Source organism: Rhinatrema bivittatum, chromosome 6 (genome assembly GCF_901001135.1).
Source record: "Rhinatrema bivittatum chromosome 6, aRhiBiv1.1, whole genome shotgun sequence".
In the NCBI taxonomy this organism is placed as follows: domain Eukaryota; kingdom Metazoa; phylum Chordata; class Amphibia; order Gymnophiona; family Rhinatrematidae; genus Rhinatrema; species Rhinatrema bivittatum.
This window is the reverse complement of record NC_042620.1, coordinates 32146074-32171171: the sequence shown is the minus strand read 5'-3', so window position 1 is coordinate 32171171 and position 25098 is coordinate 32146074. Positions and strand designations below refer to the sequence as shown.

The following is a 25098-nucleotide window of genomic DNA, read 5'->3' as shown; positions in this document are numbered from 1 at the left end:
AAATCATGGCTCTTTAAAAAAGCCTTCCCAACAGTGACCTAAGGCCAACATCCACCAGCATTAAAACCAACTCGCCCCCCCCCCCCCAACTGACTGGTCCATGCTATTTTATTCAGCATTATACAGTTAAATTATTATATTCTATGTTACTCTATAAATGTTATACTGTTAGATTACTGTTGACCCCGTTTCATCGTTGCCCATATTTCCTCCCAATTTACATTGTTACAAATGATTCGAAGTTATAATGTAAAATGTTACAAATGATATGAAGGTATAATGTAAAGTAAGAAGCATAATTCTTACTGGAACTGCGTTACACTGTAAACAGTTGTGATAAGCCAGATTGAACAGCGGTATATAAAAACAAATAAATAAATGTTCCCTCCTGGCCCAGCAACCTACATCGGAAAACGTTTGCATCTCTACCTGCGCTTGTTGGACCGGGAGAAAAAAAAGGGAAGACTGATCCAGATACAGCTCCATGTTATTTTTGGACTCCATACATGAGGCCTCACGAAACACGTCAATGTAACCGACCAATGAAGAGCGCTCCGTGGATATTCTCTGGTGCACTGAAGCTTTACGCACCACACCCTCAGGCAACAATAACTTAACACCAGCTCACAGCATGCAGTTAATGGGGTTAAAAGACAACATTAGCCCAAATTCATCCTTCTGCACCTACTCATAGATCTTCAATGAGGCAAAAAAAAAACCAAACACTCCCTCTATTCCCCTCAACAAATCCTGTGGAATTTACATCAGCTGTATTTGGGAGGATGAACGGACAGCACGGACACACATTTATTTATTTTCCTTTTGCTCCTCACTCGTAGCCTCTATTCAGCCCTCCATGAGCTCATACTAAAGGACCATGAGATCTAACATTTGTTCCAAAATACACGGAGAAAACAACTTTTTAAAAAGTTATTTTTACATTAGAAGCGCGTACGTTCCGTCAAAAGGAGCCTACTAGCCAGCAACACCGAAACGCTACTTTCACCTCCGTAATGTTACTGCACAGTTATTATTACTGAGTTACTCTTTCCGCTTCTAGCGTCTTCTACCCCTTAGCCCCATTACCCCTGTTTTATTGTAACTTTTTGCAACTTTGTTTATGTTAAGGTTAATGTTTTATCACACTGTTCCTTGTAAACAGATTTGATATGATATTTTTCATGAAGGTCGGTATAAAAAAAGTATAAAATAAATAATAAATAATGAATCCATTCTGTCCTCCCCCTCATCAGAAGCAAAATTACTTTAAATAAATGCAAATATAAAAAGTTACAAAACCTGTAAATGGTCCCAATGACCGATAACCTTTCTTCTGTTTGTTTTCTGAAAAGTTACATGGCGTTTAAAAGGGGGTTTTGTTTTGCTCACTGAACCCCATCTTAACGGAGACCATGCCCAATCATTCAGAACCCCAGCCGCTCACACTTAACCAAGGGGGGGGGGGGGCACTGCAGCCATCTGCTCCGTTAGAGGAGGGAACTGGACATTTCCAAGTGCCAACAGCAAATTGCGACCACCTCATTATACAGGTTTCACGTCCACAGAATACTTACACTGGTAAAAAAATATATATATATATATATATATATATATATATATATATATATATATATATATATTTCCAATGGATGATCATATACCCCAATGCATCTATTGACAGGCACTCTTAAGATTAAGTCTCACCGATTTTTATACTTGGGGTACAAAAGGCCACTGTGTACTTACTAATGGAATCACAGTGTCAATAATCTGTCCTCAAACCAACTGCATGCTGTAAAGATCTGTCCATTCTGAAAACGCACCTATTATTTATTGATTTATTTTATTTATCAGGTTTTATATACCGTCATTCGGCTTCCAAATAAAGCCATCATAACAGTTTACAAACATGGGAAGGTTACAGACATGTTAAAATAACATAGAGAGACATGTTTGCACAGATTTTTAAGTTTCTAAATAAATCTAGCACTCCGGATTGCACTAAGGGATGCACAAAGGGGAGTACCCCTTTGTCGCGCCCCCTTCAGCACGTGACGCCTGATGGCATGGCGCCGTTTAATGGTCTGAGGCGGGCTGCGCTGATGTCGGGGGGGGGGGGGGGGGGGGGCGGGTCCCCCGATCGGGGATCTCTCTTCTCCCTTCTCAGTTCCTGAAGCGATGTTTCTCTTTTTATAAAACAAAAACCACCACACCATGCCTAACTCCCTCTCCCCACCCGTCTCCCATTTTTTTTTTTTATTTTCAAATATACCACTACCTTAGATCCAGTCTCTTCCGCTGGACCCGGCTCACAAGTTTAGGCTGGGGAGGGGGGGTGTCGGGCCAACAATGGCTCGGTGGCACTGCTGTGCACCGCCAGGAGAAAGATCTATGCCTGGTTAACGGATTCATCTTCTGCTTTTTGAAACAAACAGTCAGGGCTGGGCAATGCTGTAAGGCAGTTCACAGCCCCGCGGGAGGAGGAGGGGGAGGGGTGAGAAAGAAATGGAGGCAGGAGTTCCGGTCTCTACACAATGGCGAGATGTAGTGGCCAGAATCAGAGTGCATGCAAACCGAGATTCTGTGGCCCCCGGGCAAGGGACTTTCATTACAACAGCTGGGCCTGCAGGGGGGCTGAGAGGACTTACGAAAAAAAAAAAAAAAAAGGGTGAATCTTCCCCCCCCAGTACGGCAGCAAAAATGAAGGCTCCTGATGCTGTGACCCCCAACAGAGGAAGATTTTGACTGAGCTGAAAGGCAACAAAAACTTTGAGGCCAAAAATAAATAAGTTAGGCTGAAGAGCCTCAAGAAATCTGCCAGAATCAGGTTAAGAGCCTGAAGAGGACTCAGAAGCTGTCCCCATCAGCCAAATGGGACATACATGGCTTCTCAGAACCAGACCCACAGGGATCTCCACCTGGCCACGCTGCCTTTTGATTTTGGTAGGGGAAACAGTTTTTTTTAACAGATTTTCTAGCTTTAAATTGCTGAAGTTATTAGAAACAGACTCAGCAGGAGAGATTTAAACCAATACATCACAATAAAATTTAAATTAAAAGGAAGAAAAAAAAAAAGTATGCCTGGAACACAAAGCGCTTCTTCTTATCTACGATAACTGCATAAGAAGAAAGAGCTGAAGAGATATGAACACAAATAAAGGAACATTTAAACAAGGGGGGAGATGGGAGTAATTAAAAAAAATAAAAAGTTTACATACCCGCAATCTACCCAGGATATGGTGCTTCTGCCTTTCACCGCCTCACTCACGTCAGACAACAACTTTAGCTGGCGTTCGGCCACAGCAGCTTGGAGGAAAAAAAAAATGTTCAGATAAAAATTAGAAAAATCAAAAAGTTTAGGTTAGGTCGGGGGAGGGGATTCCAATGAAAGGAAACAAATGGCTTCTCAGGCACCTGGGATGTTAACCAGCATTTATTACTCACATACAACTATAGCTCCCCCCCTCCTCCCACCCCCCACATAGGAAATCATCTTTTGAGAAAAGAGAACAACCCACAGAGGCACCAGGTCTGCATCAGGAATCAAAGAGCTGACATCTCAGCAGCAAAAAAAAAAAAAAAAAGTATTATAAAGCTGATCTTCCAGATATAAATCAGACTTTAATAAGCAATAGTTTGTTGGGTTTTATTTACTCTCTCTTGCTAAGCTTCTTTTAAACATTTTTATTAAAGATGCACTAAAAAAAGAAAAAGCAACCTTATGAAATAAGGGTTTTACTTTTACTAGTACAGCAGGACACATGGTAGCCAGCAGTGCAATACACAGGGTCAGTGAATCCAATGCACAAAAAGGGCAGACAGAACACCACTGGAAAGGTTTACCAGTCTTCCGGGTCAGAACGTGAATTCCCTGACTGGAAAGCAAAAGTTGCTTACCTGTAACAGGTGTTCTCAGGAGGACAAGCAAGGCGTCGGTGCTCACACGCAGGTGACGTCATCCCTCTGATCCAGACGCAGGAAGATTTCCTCAAAACTTCCAGAAGCGTTCGGCACGTTCAACGGAACCGTGGGCGGCCCCCAACCCAGGTCACGCGGAGCCCCTTCGATCTATACAAAAGTTTTATATGTACCGGAGAACCAACTCCAAAGGGATGTGTGAGGGATTTTGCAAGATCGGGCATCCGGGGCTGTCCTCTGAGAACACCGGATATGGAGGTAAGCAACTTTGATTTTTCCAAGAACAAGCTGGATGCTCTGTCCTCTCACATGGGAGTCCCTAGCTACAGACTGGGACAAAAATGGAAAATAACCAGAACAATATGCCAACAGGCAAAAATTGTTTTTTATGGCTAAAGACCAAATATTTTCAGGGTTTTTATTTATTTACACACACACACAAGCAGCCTAGAAAGAAAATAAGCCCTAGATGGTATGAAGTTGGGTTCTCTACCTCAAAGAAACTCCTCAGGACAGACTAGCTAACCCTACTGTTGTGTCAGAAGTCCCTGTCCTAACACTAGTGAGACACGATTGTGTGAAAAGAACCTCACGTCACTACCTTGCAGATCTCCATGGACATCAATCTCACCATTACCCTGATAGTGTGGGCCTTGACATGTCCCACCAGAGTCAGACCTGCCGGGGGAATAACAAAAAATGCCAGCTGCTAGCAAATTAAAAAGAACGTGCTTGGTAACGATAGCTCTGATTTATTGGTGTCTAAAGAAGCAAAAAAGCTGGGTGGGACTTACTAAGGGCTTCAGTTCCCTCCAGAGAGAAGACGAAGATACTTGGTGGTTGAATTCAATGGCCCATGATTGTAAGGGTCTGGTGCATGGCACCCAGCCTAGGCCTGTCACTGTAAGGACCTGATATATAGATCTAGTCCTATATCTATAATCTATCTAGAGATCAATATCTAGAAAATATCTAGAATTTTCTTTTAGCAGGGAAAGGAGGGAGAATAGAAAAATAGAAAAAAAAGATATCCTGGTAGTTTATACCAGATCTCAACCCTGAATCAACTGAGCTGGAAGTACAAAGAACAGAAGGAAAGTGTTAAGTAAAATAAATAAATAAATAAATAAATAAAGCAAGCAACGGGAGCCCACTAGTTTATGCTTTTGCCAAGGGTCTTAATGCAGCCCTGGTGTAATGAAACTGACTGCTAGGAGGGCCCCCCCCACCCGTTGGCAGGGGCTTCACTGGGCCACGTTCTGACCCACGTTAGCCTCTGCCTTGAAGGCTACATGATGCAGCAAGGCCAGGCCTATAAAACCCTCCCTCACAGGTTACTCCCCACCTCGAGGTGCGGTCTCTTCTCTGCATGTGGCCCCTTGTCCTTGTATTCCTTGCCTAGTGGGATTCCTTTTAAGTCTTGCCTGGCTCTCTTCCCTGTTTAGACCTCCCAGTGGCCTTTCCTGCTTGCGTGTTCCTACCTTTGCTCCTGTCCCTGTGTTAGGCCTTTCAGTAGGTCCCCTTGTCAGTATTTCCCTTGTGCTGTATTTTGTTCCATGCTGTGTCTGGTTCCACCCTGCCTTGGGCTTGTCAGTCCCTGTCTTGTCGGTGCTCGCCCGTTTGTGTTCGGTGTGACCAGAGCACCTTCCCACCCCGTTGCTCCTCACTGCCTGCCAGGTTCCAGTGCGTGCCCTGTGCACTGCCCTCCATAAGACCTGCCACCCTCCAGCACCGGAGGGCCCACCCCAAAGGGAAAGTAACTGGTCAGGAAGACCTACTCCTGTCCTGCCCGCCACTGACCTCTCCCACCCCCCCGCTGTCCCTTTCCTAAAGAGTACCTTCATATTGGTCACGGTGGCCGTGACACCTGGCAATACACATGTATTCTGGATTTTAAACCAGACAAAGAGAGTGATGGCTGGAAGCCAAATGAATAGGGTTACAAGCCCAAACAAATGGTTAACAAAAAAATTAAAATAAAATAAACATTACCACCACAAAAATGTTGTAACGGCCATGGTAACCGATCGAGATGCGGACACAGGAGGTCAGTAGAAAAAGTTACTTTATAAAACAGTATTGTAATACAAAAGTGTTCTGGCAAAGATATCAGGATGAAGTAGATTACACAGGCAATACATATAGCATTATGTGCGTAAGAAAATAATAAAGTAAAAACAAAACTATTGCTAATAAGACTTATATACAGAACAGCAAAAGAGTGATAAAAAAGATAATATATAATCACACTAAGGGGAGTCATTCTCTAACGCTGTCGCACGCAAAAAGTCCCTTTTCGTGTGCAATAGCTAGCTTGGGGCGGAGTCGGCCCCGGAAGAGGAGGAGTCGGGGCGGCACCAGGGGTCATCGCTGAGGACACATCGCTGGTGGCGAAAGGTAAGATTCCTTATCGCCGCCAGTTTCGCACCGAATAACTACACCTAATAATCGCAGGACTGCCCCCCGCCCCCCTGTTACCACCGGATTCTCTAAGGTCTGTGACCTTAGAGAATCCGGGCCTAAATCATAGGTTTACTTTGCTTATCTCACCCCAATAAACAGTACAACCCGGTAGTGTTGTTCCCACAAGGAGTTGGTGAAGGTTCTATGAATTCTCCTCTAAGGTGTGAGGGCAAACTGAGAAGGAGAACAGATTTAGCATCTTCTACCTGTTCCGAATAATTGGGACTGGAGATGAGGATTTATAATGTGCAGTCTCAAACAAATGCTAAGCTATAAGTTAGAGCTCAGTGTTTCTCTTTCCATTGGGGCTTTTCTATCTCTACATGCACCATCTAGATGTCTTCCTGTCCGCTCTCCTTAATCATAATACAATTGTGTACATGTATCTCACACAGCTACCTCTGAAAACTGTGAAAGACAAAGGAAGCAGGCATGAGCATATACAGATGGGTGACGAGGACAGGAGGAAAATCTCAAGAGCTCCAAGCAAAAATGCTCATAATATAGGAAATAAAAATCTGAAACTTGCAAGCCCTAGTGGAAGAGGAAGAACTTGATATTACTGCTAATCAGAGATCTAGTTCAATAAGACCAATAATTGGCATACAACAATAGCAGATAATCTCTTCGAGAAGGACAGAGTAAATAAATGAGGAAGAGCACTATGTGCAAAATATTTAAGCAACTGAAATGCAGGGGGAATGAGGGAGGGAAGAGAGGAGGCACTAGGGTTATGTTGAAAAAGGCTTATATTCCCAAAAATCTAAGTACCTCAAAATTACATAAAAATAAATTTCCAAAATCATTTTTCTTAAATCACTTATCTTAAAAATAAAGTAAGCGGACTTAAGGTAATGGCAGATGTCTGAGCACACGTGTGGTGGTGAGTTTCGGGGGACCCCCCTATTTAAACTGATACACGGACATGATAATGGTGAACTGGATGTAGATTTATTATTGCCAAAGCACATTGGTCTCGAATGGACTCTCGTGATCAGAAAGAGAGTTAGGAGTGTGTTAGAACAACACGAGAAAAGGGACATCTGCCTGATTCTAAGATGTTGGTGGAATCGCCACAGCCTGCAATGGATGCATGAAGTAATACTCACTATTTCAGAGTCTCGGTGGCTCTGGAAGACCAGCTATCCAAATTACAATCCACAACTGATGAAATCAAGGAGGGAATAGACGCTCAAGGTCATAGATTAACGGACGTGGATGACCGTGCGTTGGCCCGGAAAGATCACACCTCACACACAGCTATAAAACCGGGTAGCGCGTGCACATGGACACGCGCGCGCATATTTTTTTTTAAAAACCTACCCCCTCAATTAATAGTAGACAGTTGATAGATAATGAGACGGGTCATGTTTTGAGTTTCCCACAATTACAGAGAGTTTATCAAATTCTGCACACACTTTTTTAGATACTTGCAAGTCCCACATATTTCTAGTTTAGCATTTACTCCTGAAGACATGAAAAGAGATCACAGTTATCCTTTAGATGGAACATATAGCAGGGGGAAAGAATTCTATTCCTCAGTGGTATAGCTTGGTAAGAGAAATCTGGGTCATGATGGGTTAAAAAGGCTGGTAGAATATTGGTCTAGAGAAGTGGGAGTATTTCATACATTTGATCAACTTAGTATGTTATTTCAGGACATTCATAGGTTGCCAGTGGCAGTCCATTATAAGGAAATACATTATAAAATATTCTATCATTGTCAAGTGGATAGAATACATTTAAAATGAAATTGGTGGATATAGGTGATTGTCATAAATGCAAAATTGAAAAAGGTTCCTTTGTACATGTATGCCTTACCTATCACAAAAAAATTCTCATTTTGGCAAGAGATAATGACATGGCTGAATAAATGCATAGATATACTGCTACCATTTCAAGGTGATATCTTACTATTGGGAGATATGAAAGCGATAAAGTCCACTGCACCAGATATTCTGAAAGGACACACTCCACTTCTATCATTGGCACTGAAGGTGGCACATAACTGTATTCTCAGAGAATGGATAACTGATAATACTCCTTCATTTTCTATGTGGCAAGAAGGCAAGATTTCTCTGATGCAAATGGAAAGATCTGATGTAAAGTTACTAGCCAAAAAAGTCTGTATAGGTTATATTCAGGCATGGAAATGTTTTTTTTTTTTAATCTTTTAAACGTGAATGAATGTAATACATTACATCAGGTGAGATATTCTTCTGATTGGAAGCTGAAAACAGGTATTGGATATAAGCTCTCACTGCTATAGGATAAAACTATAGTATAAGAGGAATGTATGAATAGATGTGTGTATGTGCAATGATTGACTGGGTGGGGAAGGAGGTCCAAAGAGAGAAGTAAAGATTAACAAGAGGGATATTTTGAAAACGGTACAATGAAGCTTATTGTTACCAGTTTTTTATGCATATGGAGAATAGTATCTTTGTCTTAGTGATTATTGTATTACGGATTTAAGAATCAATTGTATGCTGGCTGTTTTTGTCATGCCAAAATAAATTCTGAAAAAAAAAAAATAATAGAGGTGAGCAGCGCATCAGTCTCTCTCAGCCCTAACACCTGCCTGCATCATGGGAAACACTCAACTGAACGCCAGCCTCTTTATGGTCTCGTCTATCTGTACAGTGCTGCGTACATCTAGTATCACTATAGAAATAAGCAGGAGAAGTAGGATCTAAGGGGGCAATAATCTGGTGTTTTTACGTAAACACGAACTGGGTAAAAAAAAAAAAAAAAAAAAAAAGCTGTTCCACTATCTCCCCCCACCCTCAAACTGTCTAGGCAGAATGATGCACACTCTTCACAGTGAGCATACGCTTTCAGCCACAGGGGAAAAACGAGCTGGTTTAGGTCGGTAGAGGGAAATTACATGCAGAAATTTCATTTTGAACATCGCCGCATGCAGTTTCCGGCGCGAACTTTGCCTATGCTTCAATGCAGCCGCAGAGAAGGGAAGTACGTTGTACCCGCGTCGTGCGCAACGGTGGGATTTTCAAAAGGGGAACTGTGCGAGGAATTTCCCTTTGAAAATGAGCTTGCAGCCCCGCAAGTACAAGGCCTGGGGTGGGGTGGGGGGGGGGGGGGGGCGTTCATTACTGCCCTCCAAGATTGAAACTGGGAAAATGATTATACAATGAAGGCGCTCAAACACCTCAGAAGCTATAAACACAAAATGCCCGCTACAAAGCGGCAGGTATTTTTCAGTGAAAAGGAAGCTGTAGAACAAGCCAGCACTGATATGATGCTGAAAGGGTTAGCAGACGTCCAGAACGGTCTCCCAGTAGACTGGGAAGGGCAGGAAGAACCGTACCAGAACAGCATTAGTATGGAAGGGATAGCGAAGCCAAAGATCAGGATCGGGTCTGCAAAAAAAAAAAAAAAATCCAGAGCAGACCGGATGGGCCTCACTGTCCTTGTTTTCAGATGATGCAGGATGGGGCCCTCTCCCAATGGGGGTGACGGAGGCAAAAAAAAAAAACCAAAACAAGAGCACACAGAGGATCCTTGGACACAAGGAAATCAAGCTAAAGCCAGAGATCAAGTGACTGCAACAGGAAGGAGAGCGGACAGACCAGATGGGCCTTGTGTCCGTCTGCTCCCCGTCAGTCCAAGTCCCGCTAGCAGTTCCAGGCAAGAAAGGAATAAAAAGCCTCACCCGATTTAGAATAGAGAACCAGGACGTTGTTGCGCGTTCGAAGGAGCTTCTTGAAGTCCTTGTGGTCACTAATTCTTTCAATGAGTGGGGAAACCTTCACAGACACAAAGCAAGCTGGAAGGGCTACCTACAAAAGAAGAAGAGATTGTGCAAATTACAAATCACAGCCCGCAAGATAGGAGATAAGGGCAAAGATTACAGCAGATTTCTATGACCCTTCTCATGGGCCTTTCTTCAGAAAGCAAACACCACATTTTGTCATGAAAATTTTTAAAAAGTGTGCCACAAAATTAAAATTCAAAATTACTGTATCATTGCAAAAAAAAAAAAAAAAACCCCCCAACAAAAGAAAACCTTAATAGTCCCAAAAGCATGGTAAATTGTAACGGTAAATTTTTAATATATCAGCTTTCCATAAAATCAAAACTGTGTACTGCAGTAGCACATGGCATGTCTAAATACTTATTGACCCACCTTTTTAGTTCTTATAACCAATTCTTTGACTTGAATTCAAGGCTTCCCAAACTTTCCCCGAGGATCTCACAGCTAGTTGGGTTTTCCTAATACTCACAAGGAATATGCATGACAATTTGCATATGCAGGATCCCCCCTCCCCCAAGGCATGCAAACTTCTCTCATAGAAACTCGACTGGCTGTGGGGACAACGGACAGGTTTGGGAAGCCCTGCTTTGGTAAGTTAAAAACAGTTCTTCCACTGAAGAGCGTGGACGAGGAAGGCAAGCTCCTTCCTGTAACTGGACTGGGTCCTTTACTGCCTTTACTATTCCCTTTTGGATCTGTGCCGGCCAACTAGGGGGCCCTCTGAACCTACTTTTGCTCGTTTTACTATTTTGGTTCATTTGCTGAACTCTTATGGAGGTTCTGACACACTAACACCACACAGACGGATCCATCTTCACAACAAATGGAAAGCAACACGTTTTACCTCTTGTTATAACAATTTTACCCTCCATAACAAAACGCTGGAAAAGTGAAAACGTGGCAGCACAAGATCTGAAATCTCTACAAGTCGATAACCAGAGAAGAAATTATTTATACATACACACACACCCAGCGCATTGTAATCCAGGAGAAACACCAATGGCCAAACAGACAGAGGCCCACCTGAGGGGGCTGCATTCATACAATACTTTGATGGACTCTGCACCCAGGGAGGACACGCGTGGTAACAAATGCTCTTCATCGGGGGCCCCCTGTCTTGTAGGAGCGACGGAGTGAGTCGCCCAACAGTAAAGTCTGCAGATTTTATGAAAGCATCCGGGAAGACACAAGGAGCAGATGCTGCAAACCTCCAATGCACAGACGACAGTTATCAGCCCCCCCCTCCCCCTCCCAAAGACACGAGACAGCTGAATGGCTCCTGACAAATGCAAAAAAACCCAAAAACCCATCAAATCCCAGCCCCGTGCAATGCCACCTAAAAGATGTCACCCACAGTTAATTAAGGGAGGATAAACTACAATTTTGTATGATAACAGTTAACGAAGGACCAGTGCCCTGGCACAAATCAGCATCAGCCATCCATCCGCATCCCTCTGCTGCTGGCAGGACATCTGTTTCCGCCGTCTGCCGAGCTCCTGCGGTGAAACCTCAGCACAAAGTACAGAATCCTTGCTTATGATGCTCCCGAAGTGGCTCTCAGCCCCCTGTGCTCACCCCCCCCCCCCCACATCTGCACACAAAAATGGTGACCCAAATATACAAATTAACCTGGATCTTAGAGCAAATCATAGGCAAATACGTATCCTACATATCTGAAGGAATCCTGAAAACCAGAGTTATGGGGGGGGGGGGGGGGGTGTGGATTCACCATGCAATCGACAGTAACTGAGGAGGGGGATGAGAGGGCTTTGAATTAGTAAGCAGTTCTATGAAATGTGCTGGTCTGAACTTTGTTCTTTTTCCTTCCTTTTCAGCTATAGATTTGATGTTTGACTGCTGCATTATAAGTCCTTTTGTTCACAGAATGTGTTGGCAGCCCTTTTTTTTTTTTTTTTTTTTTTAAATTTACATTGAATCATAACATCAGTCCTGTGGCCCTGAGAGGCCTAGTGCAGGAGGAAACAAGTTAAGATGGATGTAGCTTGCCAAAAACGTCCATGCCCACCATGGGCTGGAGACAGAGGCCATTTACTAAAATAAAAAAAAATATTTTTAAAAGTATGGCTCGGTGGTTCAATCTATATGGAAAAAGAATGGCTACGGGAGCCTTGAACAGAGGGAGCAATTACAACATGAGAGAGGTTATGGTTAATTGGGGGGGGGGAAAAAAAAAAAAAAAAAGACTGCTTGTACACATCAGCGGAGTTTCTTGACACAGGCTTGAAGCCACAGGCAAGCCCTCTGCAATGATTCAGAAATGCAACAGGTCTGAGAAGAGACAAATGCTCCACTATTCCCTTTAGACCAGCCCAACACGGTTGTTTTGAAACGTCTTCAGACAGGCTGGCCAGGCCTGGAGATCCTGCCGAGGCAGCTTATGGATCCCTTTGGTGGGCAGAGCGGTGAGAATGCCACAGTCCGTGCACGACAGCGACACCTAGATGCCAATGAAGGCTCCACAGCATCTGATTCCAGCTCTCCGGTTCCACGGAGCTGGAAACCCAAAAGAAGCAGGAGGAAACTTGCTAACTACTGAGCCAAACTGTATATGCAAGAAAATGGAAAAAAAACAAAACTATCACTTGAGGAAATGGCAGACTCAGCCGGGAGACCTCACGTTTACTTCCGCAATAAAAAAAATTTTTTTTAATCGTGCAGCCTTGTCAAAACTATTCACATTGAATATGCAGGAAATATTTCTTCATGGAAAGAGTGGTGGGTGTATGGAATGGCATCTCGGGGGGCAGGGACAGATGGCACATATCAAAAATGTTAATAGAATTTAAGAAGGCATGGGATAAGCAGAGATGATTCCTGGTCACAAAGAAGCGAGGTGAAAGGCAAAGGTCAGCTGAGGTCTGTGGCACTGCAGCAAGAAAAAAAAAGAGCTGGGCCTTACGCTCATCTGCTATGACAGGGTGGGCCAGCCTGTGGCTCTTGCCTTCCGTGCCACATGGCAACTGAGCAGCTCTGCAGAGGACAGAGGGGAAGGACTGGAGCAGGAAGCACCAGCATAGAGCAGAGCAGAGAAGAGCCACTTTTGCGCCAGTCTCGGCTCCCCTCCTTCCCGTCCTGACCTGACAGTACTGCTGGTTGCTACAGAGACAGAGGGGAGAGGCTGGGGAAGGGATCAGAGTGTTTTCTCTGCTTATCCCTGCTCCACTACTCACCCCGCAATCAACAACAGTGAAGTTGGAGCTGAACAGGACAGCTCCCTGTTCAAGCCCTTCCCATACTGTCCAAACCCCCCCCCCCCCCCATCTGCTACTGGGAGTAGAGGGCTCTTCTCTGGTCTACCGTCTGGAGAGGAAAGACTGGAGTGCACCTAGTCCCAGGCCCAGCAGCCTCAATCTACCCACGTGACTTAGGATTCAGCTGACAGCAGAGGAGGAGGGGGGAGGGGGTCACCCAAAGATCCAGTCAGACCAGAATAATTTGTGGTAACGAAAAGGAAGCGGATGCTGAAAGAGGGTGAATGGAGAAGGGGGGTGAATGTAGTTGATGAATACTTGGGGGGAATAGTGAATGAAGTGAATCCTTAAAAGGAGAAGTCCAAGCAGGGGTGAATGCTCCTTAGGGCAGAGACATGAAAAGGCGGTGAATGTTGCAAAATTCGGGGAGAACAGCACAAGGGAGAGCTGATGCGGTGGAGAAGATGAGAAGTGAATATTGTTTTCCTCCCTATTTCCTTGAAGTCAGCAATGAACCTGGACCGACTTAACACCTTATTGTTCTCTAAGGTCCACATGTTCTGCAGAAGGTGTGAGTGGACCAGAGCTTGGGGGAGGAGAGAGAGAGAGAGAGCGCGCGCGAGAGTTGTATGAGAGCCGTGGGGGAGTGGAGGTGGCATGAGAGAGCCAGGGATGGGGATAGAAGGGGTTCATAAGAAAGGGGAAAATCAATGGAAAGATAGGAGAAATCCGGGGGGAGGGCGGGGGAGCTGTGTGCAAGGAAGTCAGAGGTGAGTGGAGGGAGGGTGAAAAAAAAAATCAGAAATAGCATCAGGGTGAGGCAGAGGTGGAGACAAGAATGTGTGTGAGATCCAGAGAGAGTGAAAGGGAAGGGAGGGTGAGGAGTGGTGACAACCATAGATAGTGAAGGTAGAAGGGGGAGAGAGAGCTAGAGGGGGTGAAGGAGGAGGGTGGTAACGAGCCAGAAGGGATGATGGGGCAAAGGGGAAAATGGAAGCTAGAGGTGTGACTGGGTGGAGGAATGAGAGAGCCAGGAAAGGCAATTGGAGAGGGAAGAATTTAAGAGACACAAATGCAAAGGGGGGGGGGGCAAATGCTTCTGGGGAGTGTGACTTGAAAAGAGGTGAATTTTGGGAAAGAGGAGGTGATTGTGAGAACCAAACAGGAGTAATGGTAGAGGATGTATGAGAGAGAGAGCGAGCACTGGGAGGGGGGGGCAGGGATCAGAGGGACAGAGAGACAGAGAGAGTAAGATGTGGTAGGGGAAGGGGAGTCATTGGTGGGGGACATAGGGTGAGCAGAGGTGGACAGAGTAGCACATGGAATGGGGAGGGATGTGAAGGCTGGAGCCGCCGAGTGCCTGTTATTGTTCTTGTGGGGTTTGGGGGGTATTGTGCTGGGGCGGTTGAGAGAAAAAAAAAAACCAAATCATTAAAACAGAGCAAAAGGGGAGAGAGAGAAAATGCTGGTGCAAGACAGGTGTGGACAGGGAGAGAATATCGAGAGTTACTGGTGGGGACAAGGTGAGAGGCTGAGAGAGACTGGTGGGGAGAGAGTGGCATGGGGGGGGGGGAACTAAGAGAGAGACTGGTGGGAGGATTGAGAGATTGGGGGTCAGGATGGGACAGAGATGGGTGGGGTAATTGAGAGAGATGAGAGACTATTGAGGACAGCATGAGAGAGACACCAGTAGGAACAGAGTGAGAGGATTGAAAGTCTCCGGGGAACAGGGTAGAAGGATTGAGAGAAACCTGTGGGGGGAATTATTAGAGAGGCTAATGGGAAAGGAACAGGCTTGACTGGTGGGGATTGAGAAAGAAAGACTGCTGGAAACAGGATGTAATTGAAGGAGCGAGACCTTGCGGACAAGGAGCGTGGATTGAGAGAGGGGAAGATACTACTGGAAGGGGGGGGCTTACACACACACACATCTCATCTTTCAGAAACGCGAGATACTATGGTAATGTGCATCCTGATTTCTTGGCTTGTGAAAGGTTGGCCATTCCTCTGCTATGATATTCCTCGTCTATGTTTTCATGGACGTCACATTGGCCTTAAGCCATCATTTCCAAAGGGCAGGAGTGCGGTGCAAGCTCTTGCAGGTTTGCTTATGGTCAGTAGGGCAGCAGCCTGAGTGGAGGGAGGGCGCCCTGAGGGTCAGAAGGGGGGGGGGGGGGAGTCAAAGAAAGCAGACGAGACCCTTTAATGTAATCCTTGCAGTCGACCTTCATCTCTTTTCTTTCCTGTGCTCTTGGCGCCGATGCCCCATCAAAGGCCAGTTTAACGTGCAGCCCGGGTTTTCCCAGGGACAGCTGTGAGCCGCGTGTGCGCGCGCGACCCCCATCGGTCTCTGTACCGCAAGGTTGAAGCCTTGGACGACCGACGTCCCTGCTGCTCATTAGTTTGAAAGCGGCTCCTAATTCAACCCACGTTTTCTGTTCAAAGCAACAACGGAAGGCTTGCCTGTAGGCTCCCCATACATTACACCCCTGGGAATCTGAAGCATTTTTAATGTGCTGCGTTTCTTAGTGCCTCATACACTCAGGAACAAGTTCCATCACTTCTGATGTTAAAATAAGTTGAAATGCAAATTACTGAATAAACAACCAGGATTAGTAATGGACAATGCTGCAGCACCTCTTATGCATTTTTTTTTTTCTGGTTGTATTTTCTCTTCAAACCAAGGGAAAGAAAAAAAAACCACACTCGCCCAGAGCTGTACCTATCACATTGTCAATTTAGCTTTTAAAATTAAGATCTAATGCAAACGCTAACACTTTAATCCAGTGCCTAGCACACCATATTCCTGCATTATAATGACACATCAGTATTACTACAAATCTTTTCTACAGCACAAGCCAACCAGAACTGCAAAATTAAACCTAACAACCTGTTTCTCATAAGTAGCATGAAGGTCAAAGAGCACTTTATTTCAGACTTCTCCCTGCAAAGACCTTGCTCCTATATACCGCTTCATCTGGCTCTCATCATTCCTGTCATCCAGGCATTCCCCCTTTGTCTGCTGTGGACTACATTTCCTCCGAACACACACACAAAAACACACACACTCTCCCCACCCCAAGGAGTATAACATAAGCATCTCCTGCGGACAAAAAAAGGATAGGAACTTCCTCAAGGCTCAAGAGATCTCTCTAGTGCTGCAGTGAAAGGAATACATTTTGCAAACAATCAGCAGAGCGAGAATTTTTTTTTTCCCCAGATTTACTCTTAAGTTTAAAATGCCTAGCTGTATGGGCCTTGTAAAAAAAATAAATAATAATAATAATACAGTCCGAATGCAGTCATCCCTCGGACCTGTTAATTAGGCAAACCATTTATAACCTTATAGAACAACTGTTTTCCTTCTACAGGCACAACGTTCACCTTTAATACTGTTTACATTTAGGGTTGTGCCATGTCAAACGTTGGGAGTCTTCCCATGCAATTTCTCCCCAGGCGTGCAAATAGCAGAACAGGCCCAAACCCTCCCAAATCTTCTTATGCACGATCGGTCAGAGAGCTAAATTCAAGAGGGGAAGGATTGTTTAGAGGCACAAGCATCATGGTATTCACCAATTCGTTGGTTGCCTTTGGAGAGGGCCTCCTTCTTATCAGTCTCAGGAGGAACCAATGCTGGGTTGCAAGAGACCAGGAAGAGAGAGCTTTTTCCTGGGCTGCCCCTCCTCTGTGGAATGGGCTCCCTATGGAAATTCATCAGTTACAGGATTACAAGACCTTTGGTACGCAGGTGAAGGCACATTTGTTTCACAAAGACTTTGGGTGAATGCCGCGGGTTTTTTTTGTTTTTTTAATTATCATGTTTTGCGTTTGTTTGTTTAAACTATGAACCACCCAGAACCGATGTCTGCTAACTGGGCAGGTAAGAAATTACTGCAAATAAATAAATAAATAAATAAAAAACCGCCAGACACACAAACACCACATCTAGAGCACCACAGGGCTCATCTTCCTCCCCAGGATAACAGGAGCCCTTCCAGGCAAGCTGAACACACAGGGCCACCCTAAGTTTAAGAGAGGTCGGGAAACTGGCAGATGAACACCTCACTGCACAGGCATCTTTGGAAAATAATTAGGCCTCCGTTTATTTACTTCTTTATTTAATGTATGCAGCTCACGCCTTTTCCATCGGAGCTCAAGACGCTTTACCCAAAATGGCATCTCTCAGCATTTCACGGCGCTGACTTCCCCCCCTAGGCTTTTCTAATTCCAGAAGGATTTTCCCCCTCAAGTTGCTCTCGCCTAGGGCTGGTTTGCCGCTACGCTCAACGTCTTCGCTGCTCCCAGCGCGTCAGGCACATCCCTGGAGCCACTTAAGCCAATGGGAGAACGGGTTACGCAGTTCAAAAAGTGCAGGACATGGACCACACAGGGAATAGGTACTAAAAAAAAAAAAAAAAAGGCATGAGCAGTAAATTTGAGACATGGAGATCATGCCCGATATACTCTCGCTTACGAATGAGATTCATTCGTGTCAATGTATGTGCAAAACAAACCTATTTGGAGAGAAGATATGCCAGGTGAATTCTTTTCTATTCAAAATTGGAGAACTGTGGGAACAAATGAAGTAACTCCAATATTCAGCTAGAGAGTGGTATATCCCACTAAAAAAAAAAACATTTTGTAAAATACAATTGTGTGCTGCCGCTGTTTCTTGAAATTTTAGGTTTGTTAAAAATTCCTCAGATTTAAAAGACAACCAAACGGCAAGTTTAAGGAGATAGATACAAGCCATTCTCAGTTCTTGAAGCGGAGAGGATATTGGGGGGGGGGGGGGGGTGTGACATTCACAGTCCTCCAACCCACAAAAAAGAAAAAAAAAAAAAAAGTACCAGCCACCACAGACCAGCACCACCAGTCTGCACACAGTTCAGAACAGCCGTGTACTGGGGTCCACATGGCCTCCACCTGCATAGACTGTCACTGCCGCAGTCGGGCTAGATAGGCAGCAGGAAGGGGGATAAAAGTTATTAAAAAAAAAAGAAAAGTCAGTGGGTAGCTGCAAATGAAGGCTTATTATGAAACCATAGCCCCTGCAGGAGGCGGCTCGGAATGAACTGAAAACCCAAAGGAGCAAGAGGAAGCTGGCGGGCAGAAAAAAGAAGAAAAGATTGATGCACTAATTTCCAAGATATATCACCTAGGATGTTGTGAGCAGAGTCTTAAACAGCAATTATAGAGACACTGCAGAAAATACAAGAGATAATTATATGGAAATAAGTAGCGACAAAATACATGCAAAATAACAGATCTACCGAAATGGTTTAATATTTTTCACTTCCCCCCCCCCCCCACACACACCTGGTGGTTGCTGGCAGGTCTGAGGGCCTGCCAGGTTTATGTAAATTTTTAAAACTTCAATAATACTTTTTGGATGTCCAGAGGGGGAAAAGCACTTAAAAGCTCTCGCTACACCACAAAGGGTGTCCACCCGGGCACTTGCTGCTCTCAAAGCCTTTGATGCATTTCAAGGTAGAGGCTGTAAACGGTATTTACATCTATTCAAAGCCAGTGCGCTACCAATGGAACTTTTACCCCCTTTTGCCCTGCTCCTCTACACCCCCCCCCCCCCCCCCCCCCCCCCCCCCCGCCGTTATTCTTAAATCATAGAAGCCAAACAGCAGTTATTAATTCAGAACAGCGACTCGGTTCCGCACTCTTCGTTGCTTCAGTGTCTTTAAGATACTGGTATAGGTGGCGCGGTCGGAAAGTGGTTTGATTCGTTTTTAAACTGACCGTCCTCAGCAGGTGCGTATTGGTCAGCTTTCTTCTAACTGGACCCCTTATCCAATATGGTGTCCCGCAAGGTCTGTCACTATCAGCCATTCCGTTCAATATCTCTTTAAAGACCATAGAAGATAATCTGTCTTCTTCAGAGAGTGTATGCCGGCTTCCCCGTGAATGACTTCTCTACAGATACCATCTTGTTTTATTTCCCTCTGTTTCAGAACTGATAAATCAATGGCTCAAAACAAAAACGGTTTATTCCTGAATGTAGCCAGGATTGAAATACTACCATTTGTTAAAGATGTAAGATTTGTTTCCATTTCTTAACGTTCACGTGGAAGACGTTGATATTGGTCCAGTTCGAACGTTACGTGATCTTGGGGTCGTTTTTGATAGCAAGTTTGTGCAAAATGGGTTTTTTTATTTTAAATAAAAAAAAACGTAAATGACGTAACTTATGTATTAGGCACAAATGGTTTTAAATCCCTGATGCACTCCTTCGCATTGTCAGTTTTGGATTACTGCACCTCCTTGTACACTGGGCTACCAAAATGTTGCCTGCATTCGTTACAACTATTATCAAATGCTGCTGCTGCATGTTTGGTTACACACAGCCCATTATGTGACCATATTTCGCAAGTTTTTATACAAATTACACTGGCTACCGCTTGAGCGGCGTGTGAAATTCGCGGTCCTGACATTATAGCTCATCGCGCTCTATACGGGATCGTAACCTAATTACTTGAAGAAAAAAAAAAAGTATCTGATCCCATATCCACAATGAACTTTTTGTTCATCAGACCCATGAATGCTGTCTATACCATGCGTAAAGACAGCTAGGCTACAATGTACAGAGGGGAGGGCCTGCTTTTTGAAAAGTCACTTTGGAACAACCTCCCTCTAAGGCAGGGGTGGGCAATTCCGGTCCTCGAGGGCTGCAAACCAGTCGGGTTTTCAGGATATCCTTAATGAATATGCATGAGAGAGACCTGCATACACACTGCCTCCGTTGTATGCAAATCTATTTCATGCATATTCATTAAGGAATATGCATGAACACCTCACTGCACAGACATCTAAGGCTTACGGCAGGAAACGGACTATGGGGTAGATTTTAATACATGCGCACGCTTCCCGGCGTGCACACATGGATGCGCTGATTTTATAACGTGCGCGCAGGTGCGTGCAGCGCACACGTGGTGGGGGGATTTTACAAACTCCGTGCGGTGACGCAATCTGGGCTTCTCCAGTTCCCTCCTGCTCAACCCTTCCTTTACCTTCCCTTCTCCTCCCCACCCCCTAAACCTAACCTAGAATTTATTTTTATTACTCGCCGCTCCTCTGGAGCAGAAGAATTTACGCGCGCCGGGCCAGCTGCTGGTGCACGCCGTCCCGGCCGGCCTCCGTCCCATCCCGCCCCCCTTTTCAGGGCCTGGCAACTTATTCACGTACCGGGGTTTGCGCGTGCAGCCACCCCCTTTGAAAATTCGCCCGGCGCACGTAAAACGCTGGGATTTACACGCACAGGGGCTTTAAAATCTACCCTTAAGCGTTTCAGGAGGGTTTTTAAAGACCGTTAGTTTATGAAGCTTTCAATTGTAATGTGCAAAGATGTTGATATATTTTAATTGCTTTATTTCTTGCTAACATAACCGCGTTGCGCTCAGTTTGTAATCCACCATGAACTCTTGCAAGATGGCGGACTACAAACTTCTGCAACATAAGTACACAAACAGTAAAAGGTGGTGATGGCCCTTTCCCTCTCAAATAACCTCCAGCCATGCCCTGCCCAGCTAGTTACAGTACCTTCTGAGGTGCCGCGGGCTTTACTTTTCCACACGGCATTTACTCGCTTGAGCTGCGGTGGGTTGGCTTAGGTTTTGATCTAGCCCCATCCACGAACCCAGTCTTAGAACCTGCAGCCTCTCACGCCGCCTTCTGGGTCAGCACAGAAGCCTCCCCGATTCCTCGCTTCAGCTCCGCTCTACAACCCTTTGGGGTGTGAAAGGGTTGCCCTACTCCTCTGCTTTTTGATCTGCCTTTTCTTCAGTAAGGAAAAGGGGCCTATTACAAAACACGCTAAGCTGGTGTTCCTGCATGTGATAGCCATGTACATATTTTGTTTTGAAAGGCTCATATGTGTGACCTTTCTTCAACTTTTTTTCTTTTTAATACTAGCAACATGAAGCAAAAAAAACAAACAGGTCTTTCAGATTGCATGTTTGAGACACTCCTACCCACTAGTGCTTCTCTCACTGACACTCCTTGTAACTTTGGGCAAATCACTTTATTTCTTGTTGCCTCTGATACCTGCTGTAAGCTCTTCATGGATCAGATGTCAACCACTGTATGGCACCGTGTACATCCAGCAGCACAATTAAAAAAAAAAGCTAAGTGCCACAATTAAAACGCTGCTGGGTGATAAAAACTTCTGCTGGGAGTCAACTCGCAAAAAAAAAAAAAGCCACATTCAAAACGCTGCAGATTTTGAGCAGTAGCTTCACTGTATTCTGTCTTGCTCTAAAAATTCAGCAAGATGGAAAGAAAAAAAAAGAGCAAAGCTGAAGAGAAACATGTGGCTCAGAAGCAACAGGTTGCCGTCTCGGTTTTGGTCTGCTTCTGACAGTTCTCAAAGACAGCGAAGCAAAAAAAAAATCAAAGAGAGACAGTGCGTCACGGCACAACTAAGCCTCATCACTGGCTTTATACCAGCTTTCATACACACGGCCAGCAGCAGAGTTCCAAGGATTGTTAAAAGGCATGTGTAAAAACCACTTGCAATAATAAGCAGATGAAACGGAACTTCAAGCAAGCCCTTTGGTTCCTGTGCAAGAATCAGGCTACAATAGTTCTCCATTCGCTGGGTCTTGCCAGGCCTCCAACAGCAAAAAAAAAAAAAAAAAAGTATCAGAAGTCATTTATTTTCAAAAGCTGACTATAGGAACCTGGGCGCAGTGGTCATACTAATTACCAATTGATTGCATTAGGCCGGTCACCAACGCTGGCAAAATGTGAGGAAATTCAATTTCATCGCCACCAAGATTATGGTTTGCATGCTGTTTTTCAATAAAAGTTTATTTCACACTTGCACACGATGCGAAGGCGGTACCCTTCCCACACCTCTGATTAAAAATATATTAGATTCCTGTGCACCGAAGGAAGACCTGTAACAAAGTTCAACTTCTTCCATAAAATTAGAGAAAACAGCCACCGAGGCTGGGAATTCTGCCACAGCTTTTCTTTTTAATTATTATAAACAAACATTGTTGTACCAGCAAGTAAATCCGTTGCACACACTGCAGCATGTGATGGAATTAACCAATCCAACCATATCCGTACAGGACCATCCACGTACGCAAGGACGACTCTGGAAACACACAGGAGTCTCTTAGGCCACACAATACGACTTAAATCTCATTTTCAGGTTAGTAACTGCTGAAAGGCAGCTCCTGAAATGGCTTGTTGCCTTAAGCTTGTGTACTGCACTATAAAAAGCATCTTAGGCTGGTGGCACCTTACACAGTAGCACATTTATTGAGGCAGGAGTCCACTTTGTCAGAAGCGGAATGGACTCTTGGCCTCAAAAGCTTATGCCTCAGTAAATCTGTTAGTCTAAGATGCCATCAGCCTCTCTGTTTTGATTTTTTTTTGGGGGGGGGGGGGTGTTTGCCACTGTAGGATTAAAGGCGGTTAAGGTGCCAGTTCATTAAAAGAACAGACAGGATAAAAATGAGTTGTCTGCTGTGATTTTGAGAAAGACACAAACCTGCACCTCATAACCATGAGCAAACCTGTTTGATTACAAACCCATACCTTTCCTTTTAAAAATGACCACAAGGAAATTAGTATAAAAGTGCACCCATGAGAGATTTTCTAACCGAAAAGGGGACAGGAGATCTACAGCAAACCAGAACAAGAATTTTAGGGAATAAACTGGACTGACCTTTTAAGTGAAGATAAACTCTCTGAACTACCACACAAACTAGAAAATGCATGCATTTATGAGAGACTTACTAAAACAGTTTTATTTCCGAAGTCAGTTTGGCCATGATCAACTGTCCCCCACAAACCATTTTACCCAGATGGAATCCTAAACATATCTTTAAAAAAAAAAAAGTTTCCATGTACAGCTTAATGGCAAAAAAAACATGCATAGTCTGCAACAGCACAAGGGAAACGTGCATTTGTACTGGGGGAAAAAAAATAAACTTTGTATGCTCTCTCTTAATACACAACATATCCCAGTGCTTGAATTTGGGGGTCACATAGTCTTAAAAAGAGTAAAATCACCCCGCTCTGAACAATGGTGCATCTCATTGTTCCTTCAACAGCCTTAGTGCCCTCCACTATTTCTAGAGTCAACTAAATGATTGTATCCGGAAAAAGAACTGAGAGTGACACATGTTACAGAGAAATGTCCTTACGTGCCCCTGTCAAATCGTCTCGAAAACGTTTGCATTTCAGAACAGCCAACGCACCCCACTAAGCATGCAATTTCTTTTTTTGGCATCATTTAATAATTAAGCCTGGTCCCAGCAGAGAAGGAAGGACACACACAAAGATTTCGCTGCTGATCGATAGCTAAAGAGCTCTGGAAGCAAAACAAGAAGCAACTTATTGCTAGGGACCAAAACCAAAAAAATCCGAACCACCTCTTTAAAAAAAAAAACCCCCAAAAACTAGAAACCCTGCAAAGCAAACAACGCTCGGAAATAACTGAAATTCCCTTCAACGTTGGCAAGGTCAGGAAGGGCAGAGATATCACCCAGCTCGGTTCCTTACCCGAGCCGTTAAATCCCTTTGGCGCTACCCCCGCCCCATCACTGGGGAGGGAAGAGTAGGAAGTTTAATACTGGAGGGTCCCCCCCCCCCACCTTTTCAGCCTGAAACCTGCAAAACCTCCACCACCACTTTTTAAGCAAAGAACTGCGGTGCCGTTTTAGTCCACTTGGATATAAGGAATTAAGGGTCAACTGCACATTTCATTTTGTAAACCTAAAGGAAACAGACGGCGCATCCAGTGCAAAGTTAAGAAGGGAGCTCACGCCGCGCAGGAGATGGGGAGGGTGCAAACCATTCCCGAACCCAAGCGGGCTGCAAGAACGCAACGTAACGGAGAAATGTATATATATATATTTTTCCCCCCTTTCTTTTTCTGTTTGCTTGTTAGCCCTCCTTCCTGTCTCCCTCCTCAAGTTGCTTTTTTGCTGCAGTTTCCAGGAGAGCCGGCAGACGTGAGCCCGGAAATACTGGAAAGTTTGGGAGGGCGCTCGGGGGTGGTGGGGGGCGGCACTCTCGCGCCCAGGCTCTCCGGCTTTGGCCGGCGCGCGGCGGCAGCGGCAGCAGCCGCCGCGCGCGCTGAACTTGACAGCTGGAGGGGAAAAAAAAAAGTACCAACAGCTCCCCCCCCCCCAACACTACCGAGGGAAGGGAGGGGGGGGGGCGGCAGGCGAACTCTCTCCTCTTTCCCTCAGAAAACCGCGGCTCGGCTTTATTTGGGGTAGAGATGGGGTGGTAAGAGAAGCCCCGGTACTTACTAAGAGCGTGAACAGCAGCATTTTCGCTCTACAGCACTTTACTCCGGCGCTGCCTTTGCGGGAGCCATAACGCTGCTGCCACGTCTGACTAAGCATGCGCAATCCGCCGGGAATCCTGGAGTGAGGGGAGGAAGGGCGAGGCGCGTGCATTCTGGGGGCTGTGGTCCCGTCTCCTCCCTCTCGGGGGGGGGGGGGGGGGTCAACCAGCCGCGGCTCTCTCCCGGGTACGGGGGGGGGCGGGGGGAGTATGCGATATGCAATCTATGTGCGAGTGTGGGGAGCGGGTGCAAACTGTTTTTATTTTATAAATAAAGGTCATCATTATATGCCGGAAGGTATGAGGACGTTTTACGAGTCCTGTTACGGTGCTTTAGGCAGTTGTGTGCAACATGTGTGCATATTCAGATAATCTCATCCTTAGAGCGTTCCACACTGATCTAGTGAAAGG

At 45.0% G+C, this 25098-nt stretch overlaps 1 protein-coding gene across 1 annotated transcript in view; it reads right to left on the bottom strand.

The window, feature by feature from the left end:
* The window catches only part of PDIA5 (protein disulfide isomerase family A member 5), a 316663-nt gene extending 291851 nt beyond the window's left edge, over window positions 1–24812 (bottom strand). The window contains exons 1-3 of the mRNA XM_029605221.1: window positions 24651–24812; window positions 10055–10181; window positions 3219–3306 (exon numbers count right to left, since the gene is read on the bottom strand). Coding sequence (XP_029461081.1) covers window positions 3219–3306; window positions 10055–10181; window positions 24651–24800 — 365 coding nt within the window. The 5' untranslated portion in view covers window positions 24801–24812. The remainder of the gene's footprint in view (window positions 1–3218; window positions 3307–10054; window positions 10182–24650) is intronic.
* Between the last annotated feature and the right edge of the window lie 286 nt (window positions 24813–25098).